Source organism: Felis catus, chromosome F1, assembly GCF_018350175.1.
Source record: "Felis catus isolate Fca126 chromosome F1, F.catus_Fca126_mat1.0, whole genome shotgun sequence".
Lineage (NCBI taxonomy): Eukaryota > Metazoa > Chordata > Mammalia > Carnivora > Felidae > Felis > Felis catus.
This window is the reverse complement of record NC_058384.1, coordinates 24994891-25015628: the sequence shown is the minus strand read 5'-3', so window position 1 is coordinate 25015628 and position 20738 is coordinate 24994891. Positions and strand designations below refer to the sequence as shown.

At 42.6% G+C, this 20738-nt stretch overlaps 1 protein-coding gene and 1 long non-coding RNA gene across 2 annotated transcripts in view; one reads left to right on the top strand and one right to left on the bottom strand.

The window, feature by feature from the left end:
• Positions 1 to 20738, top strand: part of LAMC1 (laminin subunit gamma 1) — a 129373-nt gene that overhangs the window by 72809 nt on the left and 35826 nt on the right. Inside the window, exons 2-4 of the mRNA XM_011291050.4 lie at positions 10326 to 10630; positions 15191 to 15321; positions 17651 to 17817. Coding sequence (XP_011289352.4) covers positions 10326 to 10630; positions 15191 to 15321; positions 17651 to 17817 — 603 coding nt within the window. The remainder of the gene's footprint in view (positions 1 to 10325; positions 10631 to 15190; positions 15322 to 17650; positions 17818 to 20738) is intronic.
• Positions 1009 to 8159, bottom strand: LOC109495624. Its single transcript, XR_002151162.3, has 2 exons — positions 7872 to 8159; positions 1009 to 2552 (listed from the first exon to the last, which is right to left on the bottom strand). It is a non-coding gene; the product is annotated as an uncharacterized LOC109495624 (long non-coding RNA).

Here is a 20738-nt window from a genome sequence, read left to right as displayed (position 1 = left end):
AGGCAGCAGTAAATCTCGAGGTTGTCGAATCCAGTGACCAATGGCTCAGTCTTCATCTTTCTCATTCTTTTAGGAGTATTTGACTCTGTTGGCCATTCTCTTCTTCTTAAAATGTGTTTTAAGACTTGGCCTCTGACAAGGATGCAGGGAAAGAGGAACCCTTTTGCACTGCTGGTGGGAATGCAAACTGGTGTAGCCACTCTAGAAAACAGTATGGAGGTTCTTCAGAAAATTAAAAATAGAATTACCCTACAACCCAGCAATTACACTACTAGGTATTTTTTTTTCAACGTTTATTTATTTATTTATTTATTTTGGGACAGAGAGAGACAGAGCATGAACAGGGGAGGGGCAGAGAGAGAGGGAAACACAGAATCGGAAACAAGCTCCAGGCTCTGAGCCATCAGCCCAGAGCCTGACGCGGGGCTCGAACTCACGGACCGTGAGATCGTGACCTGGCTGAAGTCGGACGCTTAAACGACTGCGCCACCCAGGCGCCCCAACACTACTAGGTATTTATCCAAAGGATGCAAAAGTGCTGATTCAAAAGGACACATGTGGGACTTAAGGGGAGAAAAAACATGAAATAGAGGAAGGTAAGCAAAAATAAGATAAAAACAGAGACAGAGACAAACCATAAGAGCCTCTTAAATATAGAGAACAAACTGAGGGTTGCTGGTGGAGTGTTCAGGGGGATGGGCTAAATGGGTGATGGGTATTAAGGAGGGCACTTGTTGGGATGAGCACTGGGTGTTATATGTAAGTGAGGAATCACTAAATGCTATTCCTGAAATTATTATTACACTATATGTGAATAAACTTGGATTGAAATTTTTTAAAAAGCTGAAAAAAAACCTTGGTCACTGAAATTCTATTGATTTTTTTTTTTTTTTCTGCTTCAGTGGCTGTTCCTTTTTGAGTCTCCTTTGTTGGGTCCTTTTTTTCTTCCCCCACTTCTAAATGTTGGTATGTCCCAAGACCCTGTTCTGTACCTCTCGTTTATCTATATCCATTCTCTAGGTGTTTTTTTTTTTTTTTTAATCTAACCCCATGGCTTTTAACATTATCTGTATGGTGGTGACTTCCAGATTTCTCTCTCTTGCTTGGAGCTCTTCTGAACCCCAGACTTGTATACATTAATTGTCAACTTGACACCTCCACTTAGAAGTTTTATAAGTATCTCAAAATATTCAGAGCTTAACTCCTAATTTTCTTGCTCTCCATCCCCACACCTGTTCCTGTCATATTCTTCACTAAATAAATGGCACCTTCATCTTTCTAGTTGCTTCCACCACAGCTTACACCTCACATGTGATCAGTATAACTGGCTCCCTCTAGCCTCAAAATGTGGCCAGAATCTGATCACCGCTCACTGATCCCAGCCTGGACCAACCTACCATTATCTTGTGCCTTGTGCAAAAAGCCCCTCATTAGCCTGCTTGTCTCTCTGTGGTCCCCTTTATAGTTTTTTCTCAGTAAAGCAACCAGAATGATCCTTCTAAAACACCAGTCAGGTCATGTAACTCCCTTGGACAAGATCCTCCAGAGGGTTTTCGTATCATTCAAAGTAGAAGCCCAAGTCTTACAGTGGCCTACAAGGCGTACATGATTGGCAATCCCTCCTTCCCGTCAGTTTCTCTGACCTCATCCCCCACACTTTCCTTCTTTTCCACTCTTACTTCAGCCCCACTGGCCTCCTCACCATTCCCCAGAACTTGCCAGGATTCTCCTGCCTCAGGGGTATTCGCATTTGGTTTTCCTAGAATGCTCTCTCCCAGAGGTCTGTTTCACTTCTTCGTTCTCCTCAAATGTCACCTTATCCAGGTCAGTGAGGCCATCTCTGGTGACAGTGTATTAAATGGCACTTCTTCTCCTTGATTTCCACCTTGTTCTTCACTGTGTCATTTATCATGTAATGCATTACGTTTTTGTTTTGATTTGTGATTGTTATCTATCCCTTACCTACTTCACTCCCTACTGTGCTGTCAGCCCTACAAGTTTGGGACCTTGTCTGTCTTATTTTCTGCCCTAGTCCTATACTTAGAACAGTGCCACAATATGTGCCTAGTAAATATTTGTTGAATGAATGGAAGAATTTGGACTTGGAATTATCAAGAGCAGTTTGGCTCTGATCCTTGACCTAATGGGTGGCTGTGGCAAGAAATTAAGCAATTGTGAAAACTGAGAAAGATATTTTGGAATTTAACATATTTTGCAGTATTTGTAGTTGTTTCTTCTTTTGAGGACAGATACAAATAGTATGTAGGGAAAGACAGGGCCAGGTTTATTATGAATTAAACTAGAAAGTAAAAGGCATTGTAGCAAAATGAAGGATTGAGTATTCTAAATAGCTTGATGGACTTTCACTTAAACTCACCTAGCAAATAGTTGTTAAATAAATAAAAGTACACGGTTGGTCAACTTTCTTTGACTTTGGGGAGTGGAGGGTTTATCAGAGTCGATCTTAGTCTGTTATTGCATCATCGTAATTGTATATGAGAATCTTTTCCCCCTTAGATTTTCTCACTATTCTTTTACCATTCTTTATTCTTCTGTTGATAAAAGACAAAAATTAGTCAATTCTTAATAGTGCATGGATGTCAAAGAACAAGAAATAGCCTCCCATAAAACTACGGTGTCTTTTTTCTTTTTCATATCTTAATAATTAGACTTTTTTAACGTATTGGTTTCATGCTGCTTATATTTCATTGCCTCTTTATTTCTGTTTCCTTAGTGTTATAATTAACTTCTTTATTTTCTTTATGTAACTCCATTAAATTCCACATGTCAGTCATTTCCTAATAGTTAGAACTCTATTGTTCAGCTGAGTGGATTTTTTGCCTCAGCTTGGCTGAGTGGGAGTAAATGCTGGCTTCATTCCTTTAGATTGGCTCAAGGATTTCAGGCATGCTTGTGACCCACTAGCCTGAATTAGAGTCGGTACTGAGTCTTATAAACATGAGGTTTGGGTTAATAAAGCATATGCCCAGTTCTTGGAGTGCAATTTTACTTGGCAGTTTTGTTTCTTTTGGTGAAGGTTTCAACTAAAATGATAAGGATATATAAGTGAGGATAAATTTGTTGTACGTCTAGATGATAGAAAATATCTGTGACCTCCAATAATAATTTGCACCTATTTGAAAGTACCGTCCAAGACTATTTGATATTCTAGTGTTAAGAGTCCTCTCTGTTCACACATTGGCTGTCTGATGATCTCATATTTAATTAGTGTGTTAAGCCAAATCACTAATTTGCTAAAATGTATATGGCATTTTTCGGGTATTGCAGTTGGGTAATACAAGCAGCAAGATTTTACTTTTTGAGGATTGCTGTACTAGGTTGGTGCCTTGGTCTTATTCAGCACTAGCACCAAGTTACCAGTAGTTTGTGGGGGGAGTGGTAGGGAGAGAGTGGAACTGTCTTCTTTGGCTTAAACTTTAAATTGGTACTTTATGGAAACATCTAGTTTCCCTAAGAGATTATGGGTTTGTCTTCCCCAGATCATGCCAATCAACTTCAAAACTTCTGTTTTCCCCTTAGCTCCATTGTTACAGCCACAGCATTACTTTTAGAAATAGCCTTTGGTACAGAATTTTAGCTTTTAAAAGAATTCTAAAATGATTATCTTCTCTGCTCCTTTATCTGCCTGCTTTGTATATTTGGGATTGAAACTCTCCATGGCCCAGCGCCACAAATCTGAGCATGCCTCTGTCGGGACAGTGGCACATGTGTGATAGGAAGTGCTCATTGCGTGTATTCAGGAAGTTTGCACTGTTGAAGCCTTTTGTTTATTCATTTGATAGGGATGCTTTCCTCAAATTGTAAATTCCATTGCATTCGCTTCAATAAATTCAATTTAAAATGACTGTTTGTCAAAGCTATGAAGGTTACTTTTCCTCGACTGTAAGTTGTGCTGATTTAGATATGCCTCGCACAGAATTGTCCCCTTGCACTGTTGGCATTTAGCTGATTTACAAGAGAGGGGGATGAAAAAGGAGCACCAAAATTTAAGGGAAAGAAGCGGGCTAATAAGTTTTTAAAAACCACCTATTCTGAGGATGAGTTTCAGGCCATAGAAACTAGCCTTTCAACGGGTGGTTCGGCCTGAGTTTTCTAGTGGTTGGCATGAACTCCGTGCACCATCTCACCTCCACACATTCTGTGTGTGATTGTTCCCCTTTATGCTTTCTGATCACCCATCTGTGTCCACTTGAGGATCCCACATTCAGCATTCACTTGGCCCTGGGTCATCTTGACGGGCCAGGCCGTATTTGCACAATCTGTCTGCCGAGGTGGAACAATAACAGCTGGTCCGCAGCTGTACACGTTGTCCTGGGAACTCTTATTTCAGCCAGCAGTTATACTAACAGAAATGAAAACGTTTTCAAATAGTTGCCTTCTGTGACCTCCTGTTTGTGTTAACTGTTTGGAGAATCCCATTTAGTAGCCTGAGCGTCTGCCATCTCTAATTGCCTTTATGCACCACAACCTTACTGAAGTTGTGTACTCCAAACGTCCAGTTTGACTTCAAGGAGAACAGTCACTTTCTGACTCTAAGGAGTTAGCACGTAAGAACAATAGTGAATCAGTGACTCCTGATTTGATACTTTAGAATGAACCGGTTCTCTTCGTTGAATTCAGGCCGTGGAAGGGCATTGTCAAGTTCTGGAAAATTCTGTATAGCCATTGTCGTTCATTACCTCACTGTAAAGGGGGCTGTTTCACAAGATCCTCATGGAATTCTTCTGAGCTGCACATAACAGAGAGGCATTTATGTTCCCCAGCAGTCAGTACTTGAATCCAATTCTAAGACAGGAAGGGTTTCTCCCCTACTCAGAAAGATTAGAAATACTTAACCACGTAGGAGGCTTAAGCAGAATTCCTTGGCTTGGCCCTGCGTGAACAAAGGCTGAATTCTCATTGTTCAGACACTCCCCCCCCACCCACCCCCCCGCGTCCCCTTCTCTCGTTCCCTCAGCCAGCGTGAACTGTAGGAATCAGAGCAGGAAGTAATAGTTAATTTTGTGTGCCTCATTCTAAACATCTGTACTTGAGTCTTTTTGTTTATGGAAGGAATGTGTAAGGGGGAGGGGGGAACGCAGTAGAACATTCAGAAGCTAAATATTTTCTTGAGGGTGTGTATATCTATGGTTAGTCTTCATGTGCATGAACGTGAGGTGAGTTGAGGGGAGGAGGGGGGATGTTCTAGTTGTATAGTTGCTGGAATACTTTCCAGACGTCTACTTACTGATTTTCTTAATTGTTTGGCTTGGCCTCTTTACCTTAAAGTCATACTGCCTACTTTTATATGCTCCCACAGTGTAAAAATAGTAGAGAAGCTATCATTGGACTAGAAATCAGGAGACCTGGTCCTGTGTCCTATTTATCTACCATTTAACTGGATCTTTTCATTTTGTCCACTGTGAAACGAGTAGGATGGATAGATAAAGAGTAGGGAGGTATGATGAGGGAGAAAGAGAGGAGGAGAGCTACTGTCCATGACAGGTCTTGACTGCAGCTGTTTAATGGAATAAAAGCCAGCTCCTTAGTTTCCCAGTTTTTGATTATCCATGACTACAGGTAATTGTGGATAGAAAACTCAGGCCTTGACTCTTCCCCATTTTCTGTATTTGCTTCCCTATTTATTCAGATTAGATTCCAAATCCTTGATGTAATTTCAGTCCCCTTTTCTTATCCACAAAAGGGGTATGAAGTGGCTGTAGAAAATTGCACCCACACAGAGATGTCTGTGCAAAGTCTGTACCCTGTTCTTGGCAGCCCTGTTTCTGCCCAGCAAGGATTCTTTTCCTCTGGTCCACTTTCTCTGTGGTCTCTACAGTGGCTCTTACGAAGTCTCTACCCTCTCTTCAGATATTCCCACTGGCTTTGCTCTCAACCCCTTAGCAAGTACCTGTGATTTTCACTGCACAGAAAAAATAAAGTCATCAGAACTCTTTCAACTTGCATTCCTTAAAACCTACTCAGTCATTTGCATTTGCTCCCACATAGAAAGTAAGGGTACGGGTTTTCTCCTGTATGGAGCCAGTTCTCTCATTAGCACAGAATCCCATTCTTATTTCCCAGCCTTGTTTCCACATTCAGTCTTTCCCTGTCAGCTGACTCAACCACAACAGCATATAATACAACCTCATATCTCCTATCTAAAAAAACAAAAAGGAAAGAAAAATCTTCCTTGACCCTACATTCCATCCCCTTCTCCTCATTCTCTGCCCCCCACCTTGCCAAATGTTATAGCAGGTGACTACACTCGTTGTATCTTCCATCCTACCTTTTATCTGCCATTCATCTTCAATCCCACCCACCCTGCCCACAGGACTGCTCTAAGTACAGCAGTGACCAATGGACACTGTAGCTTGAAGCCAATGGACATCTCAGTCATTGTCTTACATGACTCTCTTAGCATATTTTAATACCAGTGATTATTCTTCCTCAAACCTTCTTGGCTTCCATGATATTGATGCTCTTACTTGTCTCCCTCTCTGGCCTCACAGCCTCCTCTGTAGTCCTACCATCTGCTACTGTGCTTTAAATGTTGATGCTCCTGAGAGTGATCTCAAAAGTCAACTCTCTTCTCACTCAGCACACTTGCTTCATTGGTCTCAACCATACCCAACCTTCACCATCCATCTACATGCTAATCTATATATCTGACTCAGACGTCTCTCTTGGGCTTTCAGACCACTCCACCCAACTTCATACTAGACATTTCCTCTTGTTTAGATGACCCACAGACACCTCAAAACTAGTACATCCAGAATTGAACTCATGTCCCCATCCTGCCCTCTACTGCTGCCTCCAGTCTTGCTTAACCTCCCCTGTCCTCTATTTCAGTGGGTGGCTCTGTGCTCCATCGACTTGTTTGTAAATTAGGAAACTGAATGTTATTTTAAATCCTTCTACCTTATTTCTGGAAAAGAAGCTTTGACAGTGAAACAACATGTCAACAGAGTAAAAGAAGAGGAGGCTTTCAGAGGTGGCTCCTGCTCCCTCTTACTCTCCATTGGTCACCAAGTTACTACTGCGGTCTGCTTCCTCCATCTCACCCAAATCCACTCATTTCTTTCCATTCCGGCTGCCCCTATTTTTAGTTCAGCCACCGTCATCTCTCCAGGATTATTGCCACATCTTCTTAACTATTCTCCCTACTTTTAATCCTGTCCCTTCCAACCTAATCTCTACCCAGTAGCCAGAGTGATCTTTATAAAAGTCAAATCTGATCATGTATTTCCTGGTGCAAATCCTTCAGCAGCTCACCATTGCCCTTAGGTTGAAGTTGCTCTTTAACATGGCCTCAGGCCTGGCCTGCTGTCCTTCCTGGTGAGTCCATCTCCAGCCACTCTCTCCAGTTCCCGCTGTGTTACACAACTCTGATTCTCAGTGATCACTCCTCTGTGTTCTCTGGGCTTTCATACATGCTGTTTCATTTGCCTCGACCACTGATCCCTGTTTGCTTGGGTAATTCCTCTACATTCCTCAGGTCCTGGATGTTGATGTTACTTCCTCTAGAAAATGTTTTTTGACCCTGCAAGTCCAGGTTAGGAGACTTTCCTCCATGCTCCCAGAACTTTGTGCACTTGTCCTGTCAAAGCACTCATCACAGGGGAATTGCAGTGGTCTGCCTCCACCACTGGACTGACTCTAATTCAGAGGGCAGTGTACGTGGCCGTCTTGTCATGTGGCATGTGTGAGCCTCCTTTACCGGTTGCCGCAGAGCCCTTTTTCTCTTCCAGCTGTGGCCGTGGGTTGGAAGGAAAAAGGCAGCTCCGAAAACAAGGCTCAGTGAATGCGGCCGGCACCAGTGAACTAGTTTGCTTCAAAGTTTAATGCTAGTAGCAATGTTGCTTACTCACCTTCTGCCTCCCGGTGCTATGTCTGTGGCAGCAGTGAGAGGGACCACAGAAGCCCATTTCTTTCAGAGTGTGGCTCTGTGATGCAGATTTTAGTCTGGAACACGACATACCCAGCTCCATTTTATCTTCTCTCCTTTGATCCAGTCTCCTGCAGGTTGGGTTGTTAAAGAACAATGAGATGTCAGAAATGGAGACAGAGAGTAGAAACAGCAAGGGTAATCTGTAATCCACAGGTTAGTGAGTAAGCCTTTGAGCATCCCAGACCACCTGTCCTGAAGAGAACTCAATTGTTTTACCATTCCAGAATGTCTTAGATCATCTCTGGCATGCCATAGCTACTATATTAAAAATCCACGCCCTCATTCAAAGGGAACACACCTTAACAGTTTTGATACAGCAGAGATAGAGGTTAAATTTTCATTCTTTTAACAAGACAGTTGCAAACTGCATTTTCATAACCTGTGTCCAGCAAAATGTAGTACTGCATCTTAGGGAGAAGATCCAGATTTGTGTCCTACTCTTTAGCAACTATACTAGGTAGTCCCTGGCCCAGTCAGACCTTTACATGTGAACATATTCAGGATCCTAATTCAGGATTTTTTTTTTCTAAACTCCATTATAATAATGCCTTATATTTGTATAGAGTTTTACAGTTAACCAAGTATATGTAAGATCTTAGTTTGTCCTTTCAACAACACTTTGAGGTAAATGGCTCAGGAGTCATCACCTTCATTTTTGCAGAGGAGAAAATGGTGGAACAGAAATCACACAGCTAGTCATTGAAGGAGCCAGGACCTGAGCTCAGGTCTCATAATGCCCAGTCCTGCGTTCTCTCCATCATGCCACACACCTTTGTGTTCAAAATTGTATGTGCGTTTCGTGTATATGGGGGACAGTTAATTAAACTTCTCTTTTAAGATCTAGACCGCCTAAGAAATAGTTAGATATGGCTCATCATAATAGTTTATTGTAGATGATACTGGACTAAAGAATACAGCCTGGACACATGAGAGCTTTCTGCTCTCCCCCCGTCCCCTCCTCTCCAGCCCAGTTGAACTCACCCACTTAGTCCCGCATCTAGTAGTAGGACAACAGCAGGCCTCCCTGGCACAGAGGCAGACGCACTGCCTTGCATTGAGGAGTCCAGGACAGGACCTTAGGCAGGCAGCTGGAGAGTGAGCTGAGGAGATTCCAGGCCACACGTGACCATCACTCGTCCCCTGAGGATGAGCAGGTACATGGAAGTAAGAGGATGGCTTAAGTCTCTCCTCAATACTTCTGAGAGTGTGCAGGAGTTCCTCCTCTGTGAGCTTTGTAGGAGAGGACCGAGCTGGTTCTTCCTGTGGAGTTAATCCACTTGGGGAGGAAAGACTGTAAGGTCTTTGAGTGCAAGGACCTTTTATGTCTAACACATTCTGTGCCCCAAAGTGTATAGTGTAGGACTGAACATGTAGTCGTGCCCAATAAATACTTGTTGGCCAGTCTGTAATCTTCACTATAGCATGGAAGTTGCAGAGGATAAACATTGTCAGAGAAAGACCCAATTTGTGAATGAAAGGTGATTAAAAACAGTTGCACATTGTCTTTTTGAACCACCTGAAGGCACACTGGCTGGCAACCAAGGTGTCCCAGCCATCAGACCACACCCTGGCTGCCACAGGGAGCTGTCTGACCGGTGGCTCTTCCTCCAGAGAGACAGCAGCCCAGCTCCTCCCTTTTGCCGACTTTCCCTGCTCAGATCTTGCATATTCTCCTTTGAACATATTCAAACAAGTTCTTTAAACTCCCATTCTCCTTTTCTCTCTCTCCCTTTTTTTCTCTTTGTTCAGCTGCTAGAGGAATTTTTTTTTTCTTCCTTTTCTACTCCCTGCCCCATCTCTTAATCACTGTCCTTTTCTCTTTCTCAAATCCCTGTCTTAACTTGGTGGATAAGTAGAAGAATAGTGCTGAAGATAGTCCTCCTGCATCAAGAAGTAACATTATAGTTAATAGAGTGAGTTTTTAAATACCTTGAAAGTTTCCAGAATACTGATCTAGAAAGTCAGCAAAAATTTTCTTTTCTGTTTTTTTAAATTAAATTGTTTATGCTGAAGCACCAGCATTAAGAATAAATGTACTTTTTAATTCAATTTTGCTTTTGTTTGATAGAAGTACAGTGCTACCATTTTTCATGGCAAACAAAATTTCAACAATGCATGTCCTAAACAAGCTTTTATGAGCCAACTTATGAACCCAACTATAACTTGTCATTTCTCAGGGAAAACGCCCACTATTTCCAGGTTTCCAATTGCCTAATGGACACAGCCAATGTGTCGTGTGTTCTGGAACCATCTTGGTCCAGGGTGCACAGGGCATTTTGTGTCCTCTCTTCGTCAAGTTCCAAAGCAAACTGGGAAGAGAGGGAATTTCTTTGCTTCCTATGTATGACTTTTGAACGTCTTGTTTGTCTCACAGGAAAAGCTTTTGACATCACATACGTGCGCCTCAAGTTCCACACCAGCCGCCCGGAGAGCTTCGCCATTTACAAGCGTACACGGGAAGATGGGCCCTGGATTCCTTACCAGTATTACAGCGGCTCCTGCGAGAACACCTACTCGAAGGCAAACCGCGGCTTCATCAGGACAGGAGGAGATGAGCAGCAGGCCTTGTGCACAGATGAATTCAGTGATATTTCCCCTCTGACTGGAGGCAATGTGGCCTTTTCAACCCTAGAAGGAAGGCCGAGTGCCTACAACTTCGACAATAGTCCGGTGCTGCAGGTAATGCATCCAGAAGTTAGCTTTGCCTCCGGTTAGTTGTTCCATGTACCTTCGGGATGCAGGAAGATGGATTGTATGGGGGCCTTTGGTCCCACTAAAGAGGGAGGGGGTGGGTGTGGAATCTACCCCAGCAGGACGGACAGGTGGATTTTATCCTGCTCTCCTGTAGATGCTCAGTATGGGAAGAAGAATCGTTTTGTTCCTGCTTCCCAAATGATGTTCTTCTATCCCTGTGCACGCACCAGTGATTTCTGGGCTACAGCTTCTAGAAATCTTGAAAGCCGAACAATTTTAACTTGGCTCTTTACTCACAGTGCAAACATTTTGCTTCTGACCTTTTGAATAGAGTATTTGAATCTACCCATTATTTTTGCATCCTTTCTTATCTCTTCTCTGATTTGACAAAAGGAAAAGTATTTTTTAGTGTTTGCAAGGGGGAACGATTGGAGCAATATCTGAGAACGCCGTCCTTCTTCGTAACCATGCAGGGAAATTTGGACTGGGTCTGTCTGGCTCTGTTGTCAGTCATAAAAACTTATCATCATCTAAAGGCACTGGTGTTTGTGACAAGATATAAATTTAGGTATACATGGTATAGTGCCTGAGCATCAAGATAGAAACTTTTCCCCATTTAAGCATAGAAAGAATTAAAGCTGTCCTTTTTCTCGGAAATTCTGTGCACATATTCCTTATATGCCATAATTTGGAATCTTTCTGTAACACAGAATTGGAGATGCTTCTGTCATGTGGCTGAAGTTAACATCTAAATGGGGACAGCCTGTATTAATTGACTGAGACAAAGACTGGATGTGGGTTTGCAAATGCTGTGTACGTTTTATGAAAAGCTGTTGGGATTTCTAAGTAGGGAGTCCGCTCATTCTTCTGGGCTTCATGCTTTTGTGTCTTCTCACGCTTTCTCTTTGAAATTTATTATATTCAGAGACTTTCTAAATTGGTTGTATGGTTTTGCATGGTGTCAAAAGATGAGAATCTATTTATTTCTCTGTGGGTCCAATTCTTCCCTTCCATTATATTTCTGTAGTTTGCTGGGAGATTTACATCTTGATCATGGTAAAGTCTGAGGTTATGATGAGCAGTGAGTATGTCTGCAAAGGCCTTTGAGTAACGTGTTTCTTGCAATGGTGATAAGATGTATTCAAAATAAGTAGGAAGAATTAACTGCTTTTGATAGATGAAAACACAGAAGACTGAATGTCTAGGGCAGATGTGATCTACAGTTTTCTTAAGCTGATCAACTAGCAAACATTTGCTAGCTTAGTTTCTTACTATCCAGATTATTCTATTTTACTGTCCTGCAGAGACAATGGTATAGTCAGCGGGAAAAAGCAGTGACATAATGTGACTGTGATTTTATGGCACCTTTGCTAACTGTATGCCTTGTCAGCCTACCTTGAAGCGGTTCCCCCAGCTGTAGGGATTCTGTTTGCTACTCTCTCTCTCTCTTTTTTTTTTTTTTAAAGTACTACTCCCAGTGTGGGGCTCGAACTCATGACCCTGAGATCAAGAGTTACATGCTCTACCAACTGAGCCAGTCAGGCACCCCTGATGTTTGCTACTCTTTATGCCATAGGAACTCATGAGACTGAATGTGGTGAAAATGCTATGGGCATCTGTAATCGATTTGGTCAGTTGCTGTCATTATGCAAAAACATTAATTATCTGTCTCTGAATGTAAGAGGTCTGGATTTCATACCCAGTTGCCAAGGAGGATCAGCTGATTTGACTTTAGCTGATAATGACCCTTTTTCCTCATTGCTTCCTATGCCTCTCTCCAGAAGCTGTGATCTCCCAGATGGGAGAGGAGACCCTTCCTGGTTTCATTGTATATGAATATTATTAAGCATATACTGATTTATAATAATAGTCAACTTTTATTACAACGCTTGCTGTAATGTGCCAAGCAGTGTCCTGAGCCCTTGAGATATATTAGCTATATGTACTCATTTAACCCTCATAATAACTCTACATGTAGACACTTTTAAAATTCTATTTATTTTTATTTTTATTATTTTTTGAAAGAGAGTATGCACGAGCAGGGGAGGGGCAGAGGGAGAAGGGGGAGACACACACACACACACACACACACACACACACACACACACACAGAGAGAGAGAGAGAGAGAGAGAGAGAGAGAGAGAGAGAGAGACAATATCTCAAAGCAGGCTCCATGCTTAGCACAGAGCCCGACATGGGGCTTGAACTCCTGAAACTGCGAGATCATGACCTGAGCCAGAATCAAGAGTTCGGCACTCAACCAAGTGAGCCATGCAGGTGCCCCTCCCTTCTTGGGGCGGGGGGCAGGTAGACAGTTTTATTATCTTCATTTTACAGATGAGGCATGGGCATTATTTATCAGGAGAGGTAAAGTAACTGATCCCAAATTGCAGTTTTAAGTAGCAGAAATGGGATCCAAAACCTAGAAAGGCTAGCTCCAGAGCCTGTTCTTTTTAAGATGCCCATTGTGAAAAAAATGACTTAAACCTAACTCTTGAGAAGCTTTTATTCAAGGGAAGCTGTTATAAAGATGAAGCTCGAAGGAGAGATAATAAGCATTAAACACAGAGATATGTTTAGCTATTTACATTACAGACGACTAAAAGATTCCTAGCATTGTGGCCATGAGTGGGAGTTGTTATTGGAGCTCCAGGTTTGCATGCGGTGGAATCATCATCTCTTCTCCTTTCTAATTATACTTGGAGGCTTCACGGGGATTAGCTTTTATGAGGCCTTGATGTTGCTCTGTATGCCAGGTGTTTGGCATGGTTTAAGCTGTGCTCCTTAATCAGGGGTGTGCCTCCCAGTCTCATGGGGAGCCTCCTGGAAACACAGACGCCTGCTGCTCTGCACTTGTTGCGTCTCCACTGTTGATGCCCACGTGTGGTCCCACGATAGGAGTTTCCGTGGAAGTGGCATCTTTGGGCGGTCATGTATAATATGCTACTCCAAAACTTAACAATTCTAAATGACCGTGACTTATTATTTCTCCTGATTCCGTATTGACCTGAGCTCCCTCAATGGCAGGTCAGCTGGGAACTGGGTTTGTCTTTCCCTGTGGCCTTAAAGCTTCAAGGTGACTAGACTAGGCTTCCTCGCATGATGGCAGAAGTGTTCCGAGAGAGTAAGTCCCAGTGCACAAGTGCTTATCAGACTTCTGTTTGTGTCACATTTGTTCATGTCCCCTAGGCAAAAGCAAGTCACATGCCCCAGCCTAGAATCAGGGTGGAAAGGGACTGCGCAGGGTGTGGGCACTGGCAGAATGATTCATTGGAATCATCATTATAACAGTCTACCATAGAGGTAAACATCTGACTAAAATTAGCTCAATGAAAGGGCATTTATTATAAGGGCTTAGAGCTCATAAAACCTAGGGAAAAACTTTAACTTTCATTCTTGTCCTCTGTTATTATGGTACACCTACCAATTTGATCAGTTGTGGTTTCTTCAGATTTGTTCATTTGCTCAGCCTATGTATTTGAGCACCCACTGTATGCTAAGCACCAGGGAGACTGCAGTAAACAAAGCAGATAAGTCCTTCTCTTGTGGGGCTTAGAATCTTGGTGGTGATTAGAATGGTGGGCTTAGAATGATGGTGGTGGTGGCAGTGGCGGGGTGGGGGGAAGGTGATGGAAAGAGACAATATAAATAAAACAGGGGGCACCTGGGTAGCGTCTGACTCTTGATGTTGGCTCAGGTCATGATCTCACGGTTTGTGAGTTCGAGCCCTGCAGGGGGGTCTCTGTGCTGGCAGTGCAGAGCCTGCTTGGGATTCTTTCTCTTCCTCTCTCTCTGCGCTTCCTCCGCCTGCTCGCGCGCGCTCTCTCTCTCTCCCTCTCTCTCTCAAAATAAATAACTTAAAAAAAATTAAGACAGGAGAGTGAAATAGGGAGTTGGGGTGGGCAGCAATGTTTGGTTGGGTGGCCGGGGAAGGCCTCACAGAGAAGTGACATTATGGGAAGGGTCAGGACAAAACTGCATCTGATTGGCCCCAGCCAGCATAATGATTTATTATTTTGTACTTGGATGTCTCTCCCAGATCTATCGGTAGCGGACTAGGGATGGAGGGAGAGGTAGATGATGGTACAAAATGGGCAGGAGGAGACAGTGACCAGCATATCTAACACCACTGTGGTGCCCCACGAGCTCTGTGCTGGCTTCTCTGCTGGACTTGGGGCGCGGATACAGGGTGGAGAGAAGGGGTGTGTGTATGGAGTCCCTCCTGTATGCTAAGCCTTTAAAAGTATATTTCCTCTAAGACTCTCAACAGCCTTGTGAAGAAACGATTATTATTCCTGCTTTTTGGGACTCTGAGTGATAACAACAACTTAGATCAAAAGAAGGGAAGAGTCCAGAAGGAGAAAAATACTAGGAAATTAAGGGAGTCCTCGAATAATATATCCGACTTAATGCTAGAAGAGGACATAAGTCACATGATATATTAACTGTTGGAAAAGTTTAGAAAATTTTGTTGCGTATGTGTCCCTCATCTTCAGTTCCTTTACCTTTTTCCATTTTTTTTATTAATTTTTTTTCCCTCACAGGAATGGGTAACTGCCACTGACATCAGAGTCACACTCAATCGCCTGAACACCTTTGGAGATGAAGTGTTTAACGATCCCAAAGTTCTCAAGTCCTACTATTATGCAATCTCTGATTTTGCTGTGGGTGGTAGGTAAGTAAATCATTAAATAACTTTGAAAATGACTGGAGCTTTGGTTTAGAAGTGAGTGTAGCAACTTTCTTACAACCATATTAATTAATAATTTTGTTATTTCTATAACCTTGTCAAATCAGCGCCCTTGCTGAATTCTTGCTGGGCACCTCAGCACAAAGCGATGCAACAGGCACTCTGAAGCCACCATGGAAGCATAGGACATTCACCTGCTGAAAAGGACTTGACCTTCCAGGATCGTACAAATGAATGGGGCAGGCAGTGTATGAACGTGTGAAAAATTAAACACGTGTTTTAGATAAAAAGAGGCCCTATGTCAGAGAATGAGACAGAACTCTCAGGCTAGAAAAGCAGATGGGAACCAAGCTGGGCCTTGAAGAATGGGTAGAATTTGGATAAGGAAGCAGGATAGGTGGGTGGGATTCAGGAGGGTGGGTGTGTCATGAGCAGAACTATGGGGTTGAGGAGGTACCTGGGTAGCTTAGTCGGTTAAGCGTCTGACCGGCTCAGGTCATTATCTCATGTTCGTGAGTTTGAGCCCCACATCGGGCTCTGTGCTAACAGCCCAGAGCCTGGAGCCTGCTTCGGATTCTGTGTCTCCCTCTCTGCCCATCGCCCATTCGCACTCTGTCTCTGTCTCTCTCTCAAAAATGAATAAACATTAACAACAACAACAAAAACAAAAGAAGTGTAGGGTTGGGAGAGTATAGGCTTACTAGGCTTAAGAAAAACCTCCTTGGTGAATATTTGGAGTAAATGGAGTGAAAGCTGATGGAGGCTGTAATCAATGAGAAATCGTGTACTTTTTTGAAGTAAGACTATGATATCTAAACAGTGGTTAAGATTAGTTGCAGGCAAGGTGAAAGAGTGCCATCAAGAGAATTTATATTCTTGTTATGATGCTGTGATGTAGGTGTTAGATGACAAATATCTGACATTAGGGTGGTGACAGTAGATTGGAAAGGAACAATTTAGGTGGATTTCATTGTGAAGCAAGAATTATCAGGCCTTTAGGCAAAAATGATTTTAAGGTTTAATGATTAGGAGAGTGATGGCACTATTAATGAAATGAGTGAAGAAGATGAGTTAATTTAGGGAGATGATGAGTTGTAGACATCTAAAATTTTAGGTTATGGGGGATATCTAAATTTGTGCATTAGTGAAGGATAGGAGTCAGGAGAAAGATGAGAGCTAGGGATATAAATTTAGGATATATCTGGCACACTGTAGATGTTCAGGAAAAGTCTGAGTGTATTAGGACATAGTAGTGGAAGCTGTGGAACTGATTCTGTCTGTAAAGAAGCCAGTGAGGGAAACATCAGGACACCAGAATGCGTGTTAATACTCATGGACATTTCCATGAGTCCTTAATTTATGACTGTGCCTGCATCCGAGGGATCCTTCAGGGATTCTTGCCCCAAACAACCTGAGGGAATATCAAGCTACCAGAGTTCCATATGGTAGTTGAATGTCTCTTACTACCTTCAGATCAGGTAAATCATTATGACAGATCATAGCTGGCATAATTATTGACTTATAGTATGCCTGCACAATCCTAGGCACATAAATAAAGCAGCTTCTTGACCCTCTCAGTAACCCTGTGAAATTCACATTCTCATCATCCCTATTTAATAGCTAAGGCACAGAGGTTAAGTTACATTGGTAAGTCACAGGGCAGGGTTTCAAACATGTATCCTGGCTTCAGAGTCCATGCTCTGCTTAACCTCTGCACTTGGCCGCTCCTTGACACATGCAGTTGACTTCCGGAAGTGATTCTCCAGATGGCCTCAGAAATTGTTAGAGACTTTCCTCTTATGTCTGGTCAATGCCCCATCCCTGGTTAAATACAGATGGGGTGGTGGTGTTTTTTTGTTTTTTGGGGTTTTTTTGCTTGTTTAATTTTTTTTTTAAACATTTTTTTTTTTTAACGTTTATTTATTTTTGGGACAGAGAGAGACAGAGCATGAACGGGGGAGGGGCAGAGAGAGAGGGAGACACAGAATCGGAAACAGGCTCCAGGCTCCGAGCCATCAGCCCAGAGCCCGACGCGGGGCTCGAACTCACAGACCGCGAGATCATGACCTGGCTGAAGTCGGACGCTTAACCGACTGCGCCACCCAGGCGCCCCAATTGCTTGTTTAATTTTAATTCCTACCTAAAAACTCAATCATTACTTAATTTTGCTTAGTTCCTCAGTTTACAGTTTTGAGTGGTAAAACTAAAAAATGTTCTGAGGTTCCTTTTAGTTCTCTCTGTACATCATTTTTTTGTACCCATTTCTGGGACTTTGTGGCTGTTTCGTATTTCTGAGTGCCTGTTCTCTTCCTAGGTGTAAATGTAACGGACATGCAAGCGAGTGTGTAAAGAACGAATTCAACAAGCTGGTGTGTAATTGTAAACATAACACTTACGGAGTGGACTGTGAAAAGTGTCTGCCTTTCTTCAATGACCGGCCGTGGAGGAGGGCGACCGCCGAGAGTGCCAGCGAATGCCTGCGTGAGTGCCCCTTGGCCTCCAGCTGTTAGATTATCTTGAGGGTTTCCAGAGTGGGGAGCAGGAATGGGTGACTTCCTTCTGTTCCTCCTTGCAAGGAGAACTCTGAAAGGCAGCGCTTCCTCCATCATTTGAGAGCATGGAATGGTAAACTTACACGCACATCAGAGGAAAATCCTAGATGAAGGCAATTGGCTATGGATATAAAGTATGCTCATTTTGTGTTTCCTTCATGAACACACATACCAGGGTGGGGGCAGGATCTCCAAGGTTTGGAACTTTGCATAGATCCAAATACTGGGCAAGTGTAGCCTCCTGTAAAATTTGGTTTCTCTAGTCTTTTCTTTGCTGCACATGTAGAATATTTTCCTGCCAATGGTCATTTACTCAAGCAGTCAGGATCATTGATTAATATGTGTCAGATATGTTGATTTCTAGACTAAGACTGCCATTCAAAAGAGGATTTTCCCAAATTATTTTTCCTTTATTTCACGAAAGAGCCCAATAGGGAGAATCTTCCTTCTCCTCCCATGCAGATGTGGGTGGCTTTGGGAAGGAGAGTAGATTCTAGTATTTCTAGAAAAATGTAAAATGAAAAAGATTATACATGGCTTGGTTTATTTTGAACACATAGAGAAAGATGTCTCAGGAGAAAGGAACCATGAAACTATGTGATTGTGATTTGCCAAGGACTTAAAAATAAGAAACTTTTAAAGCAGATGTAATTTTTTTTTAAATTTTTTTTTCAAGGTTTTTTATTTATTTTTGGGACAGAGAGAGACAGAGCATGAACGGGGGAGGGGCAGAGAGAGAGGGAGGCACAGAATCGGAAACAGGCTCCAGGCTCCGAGCCCTCAGCCCAGAGCCTGACGCGGGGCTCGAACTCACGGACCGCGAGATTGTGACCTGGCTGAAGTCGGATGCTTAACTGACTGCGCCACCCAGGCGCCCCAAGCAGATGTAATTTTTTATGACCTTATAAATATTTATCATCTACTCTTGATAAAGGAATAAGAAAGAAGACACTCCACACTCACTGGAATGGTTGGCAGAAACCTTGAGAAACGACCAATATTTTGTCTCATGACTATTTCTATTAGTTGCCTAGAGCAGATTTTCTTTTTATTTATTTTTTAATATTTATTTCTGAGAGAGAGGGAGAGAGGGAGAGAGAGAGAGGGAAGGAGGGAAGGAAAGAGTAGGGGCAGAGAGAGAGAGGGAGACACAGAATCTGAAGCAGGCTCCAGGCTGAACTGTCAGTACAGAGCCTGATGTAGGGCTCAAACTCATGAACCATGAGATCATGACCTGAGCCGAAGTTGGGTGGTTAACTGACTGAGCCACCCAAGGGCCCCTAGAGCAGATTTTCTTATCTTCCCTTTTCCTCAGCAATTCCCAGATTTGAAGATAAATTGTGCAGCTTCCTCTAGAATTCCTACGTACTTGCTTGACCTTCTCTTCTTTTACTGAACTGTAATATCTAGTGTTAGAAGCTACAGGATTAAGGTCTTAACAAAAAGAATGACATGCCCCTAAGATGTGACATTTAAATAAATGTACACATGTGTTTGACAAGTATTCTGTTCAATGATAGGGTCACATTTGGAGTCTCTCCAGGACCATTATGAGAAGAATAAACAACAGATTGCCAATTTACCACTAGCAGACAGGTGGTTTGCCTTCTCACCAGCTGATGATAAAGGAGACACAGCACCTGCTTTACCTGGGGGTTAGGACAGTGTAGACAACAGAACTGTTATGCTCCACATCCCAGACCACCAGACCTTTTAGCTGGGGATGGACCGAGTTGGGCTGGGGATGGGATGTGCAGAATAATCTAGAGAGGCTTGAGAGAAGAGAAATAGCAAACGAAGAAGAGAATGGGAGTTCTACAAGTTACTTAACACAACTCTAATTTTTGCTACCAGTGATACAAGTTTCTAAAAAGTATTCAAGTATAATTCTATTTAAAAAACTGATTATAAAGAAGGGGAGGTGAAAAAAAGAAAATCTATATACTCAAACAGTTTTCTAAAACAACTTTATCTGAAATCAAATAAAACTTTAGTGCTTAAGATACTGCCTGTACTTTGCGTGGAATCTATAATTCTAAGGAAAAAAAACTTAATAGAAATGTAATAAAGAATTTCTGTGACTACATGTACGTGTTCTTAAAATGTAGTTACGTGGTGTAGGGAATATAGTTGGCATTGTGGCTCTCCAGTGGATGACTGTGTCTAGTGACACTGAACGTCCCTGCAGTCCTGCCTCCATCTGCAGGGGCACCAATCTTACCTCACGTGTCTCTGGTTCCCCCAGTCTGGCTGTGCAAGTAGTCTGGCACTTCGAAAGTTAGTGTCTTAATGTATTTGAATCGTCTGAGGGCTGAAAAGTGAGGTAGATGAAAGCCCGCATATAAATTGGCACCTTGTTTTTGAAGCTGGTATTGAATGAAGGATAAGAATTTAGAAAAATTAGAATTCAACTTGGCTTTTACTTGTATTTAAACAATTGCCTAGAGATTCTAAGTACAGGAATTTCTTGTATTTTATGGTGGCCCTGGGGGGTTTTGTTTTAAGAAATTTTATTTTATTTTATTTTATTTTATTGAGAGAGAGTGAGAGCATGAGCGGTAGAGGGAGAGAGAGAATCTTAAGCAGGCTCCACACTCAGCGTGGAGCCTGACGGGGAGCTCGATCTCACGACCCTAGGATCATGACATGAGCCAAAATCAAGAGTCAGGAGCTTAACCAACGGAGCCACTCAGGCACCCCGATGGCATTGTTTTTGATAAGACCATTTCTTGGTAAACTGATAATGTGGCCATCTAAACCCTTTACTGACATACTCCTTTTTGTTTTTAAATGAACAACGTATCAAGTAGGCGGTCTTATCCTACCACCCTTTGGGCCACAGGGATATGG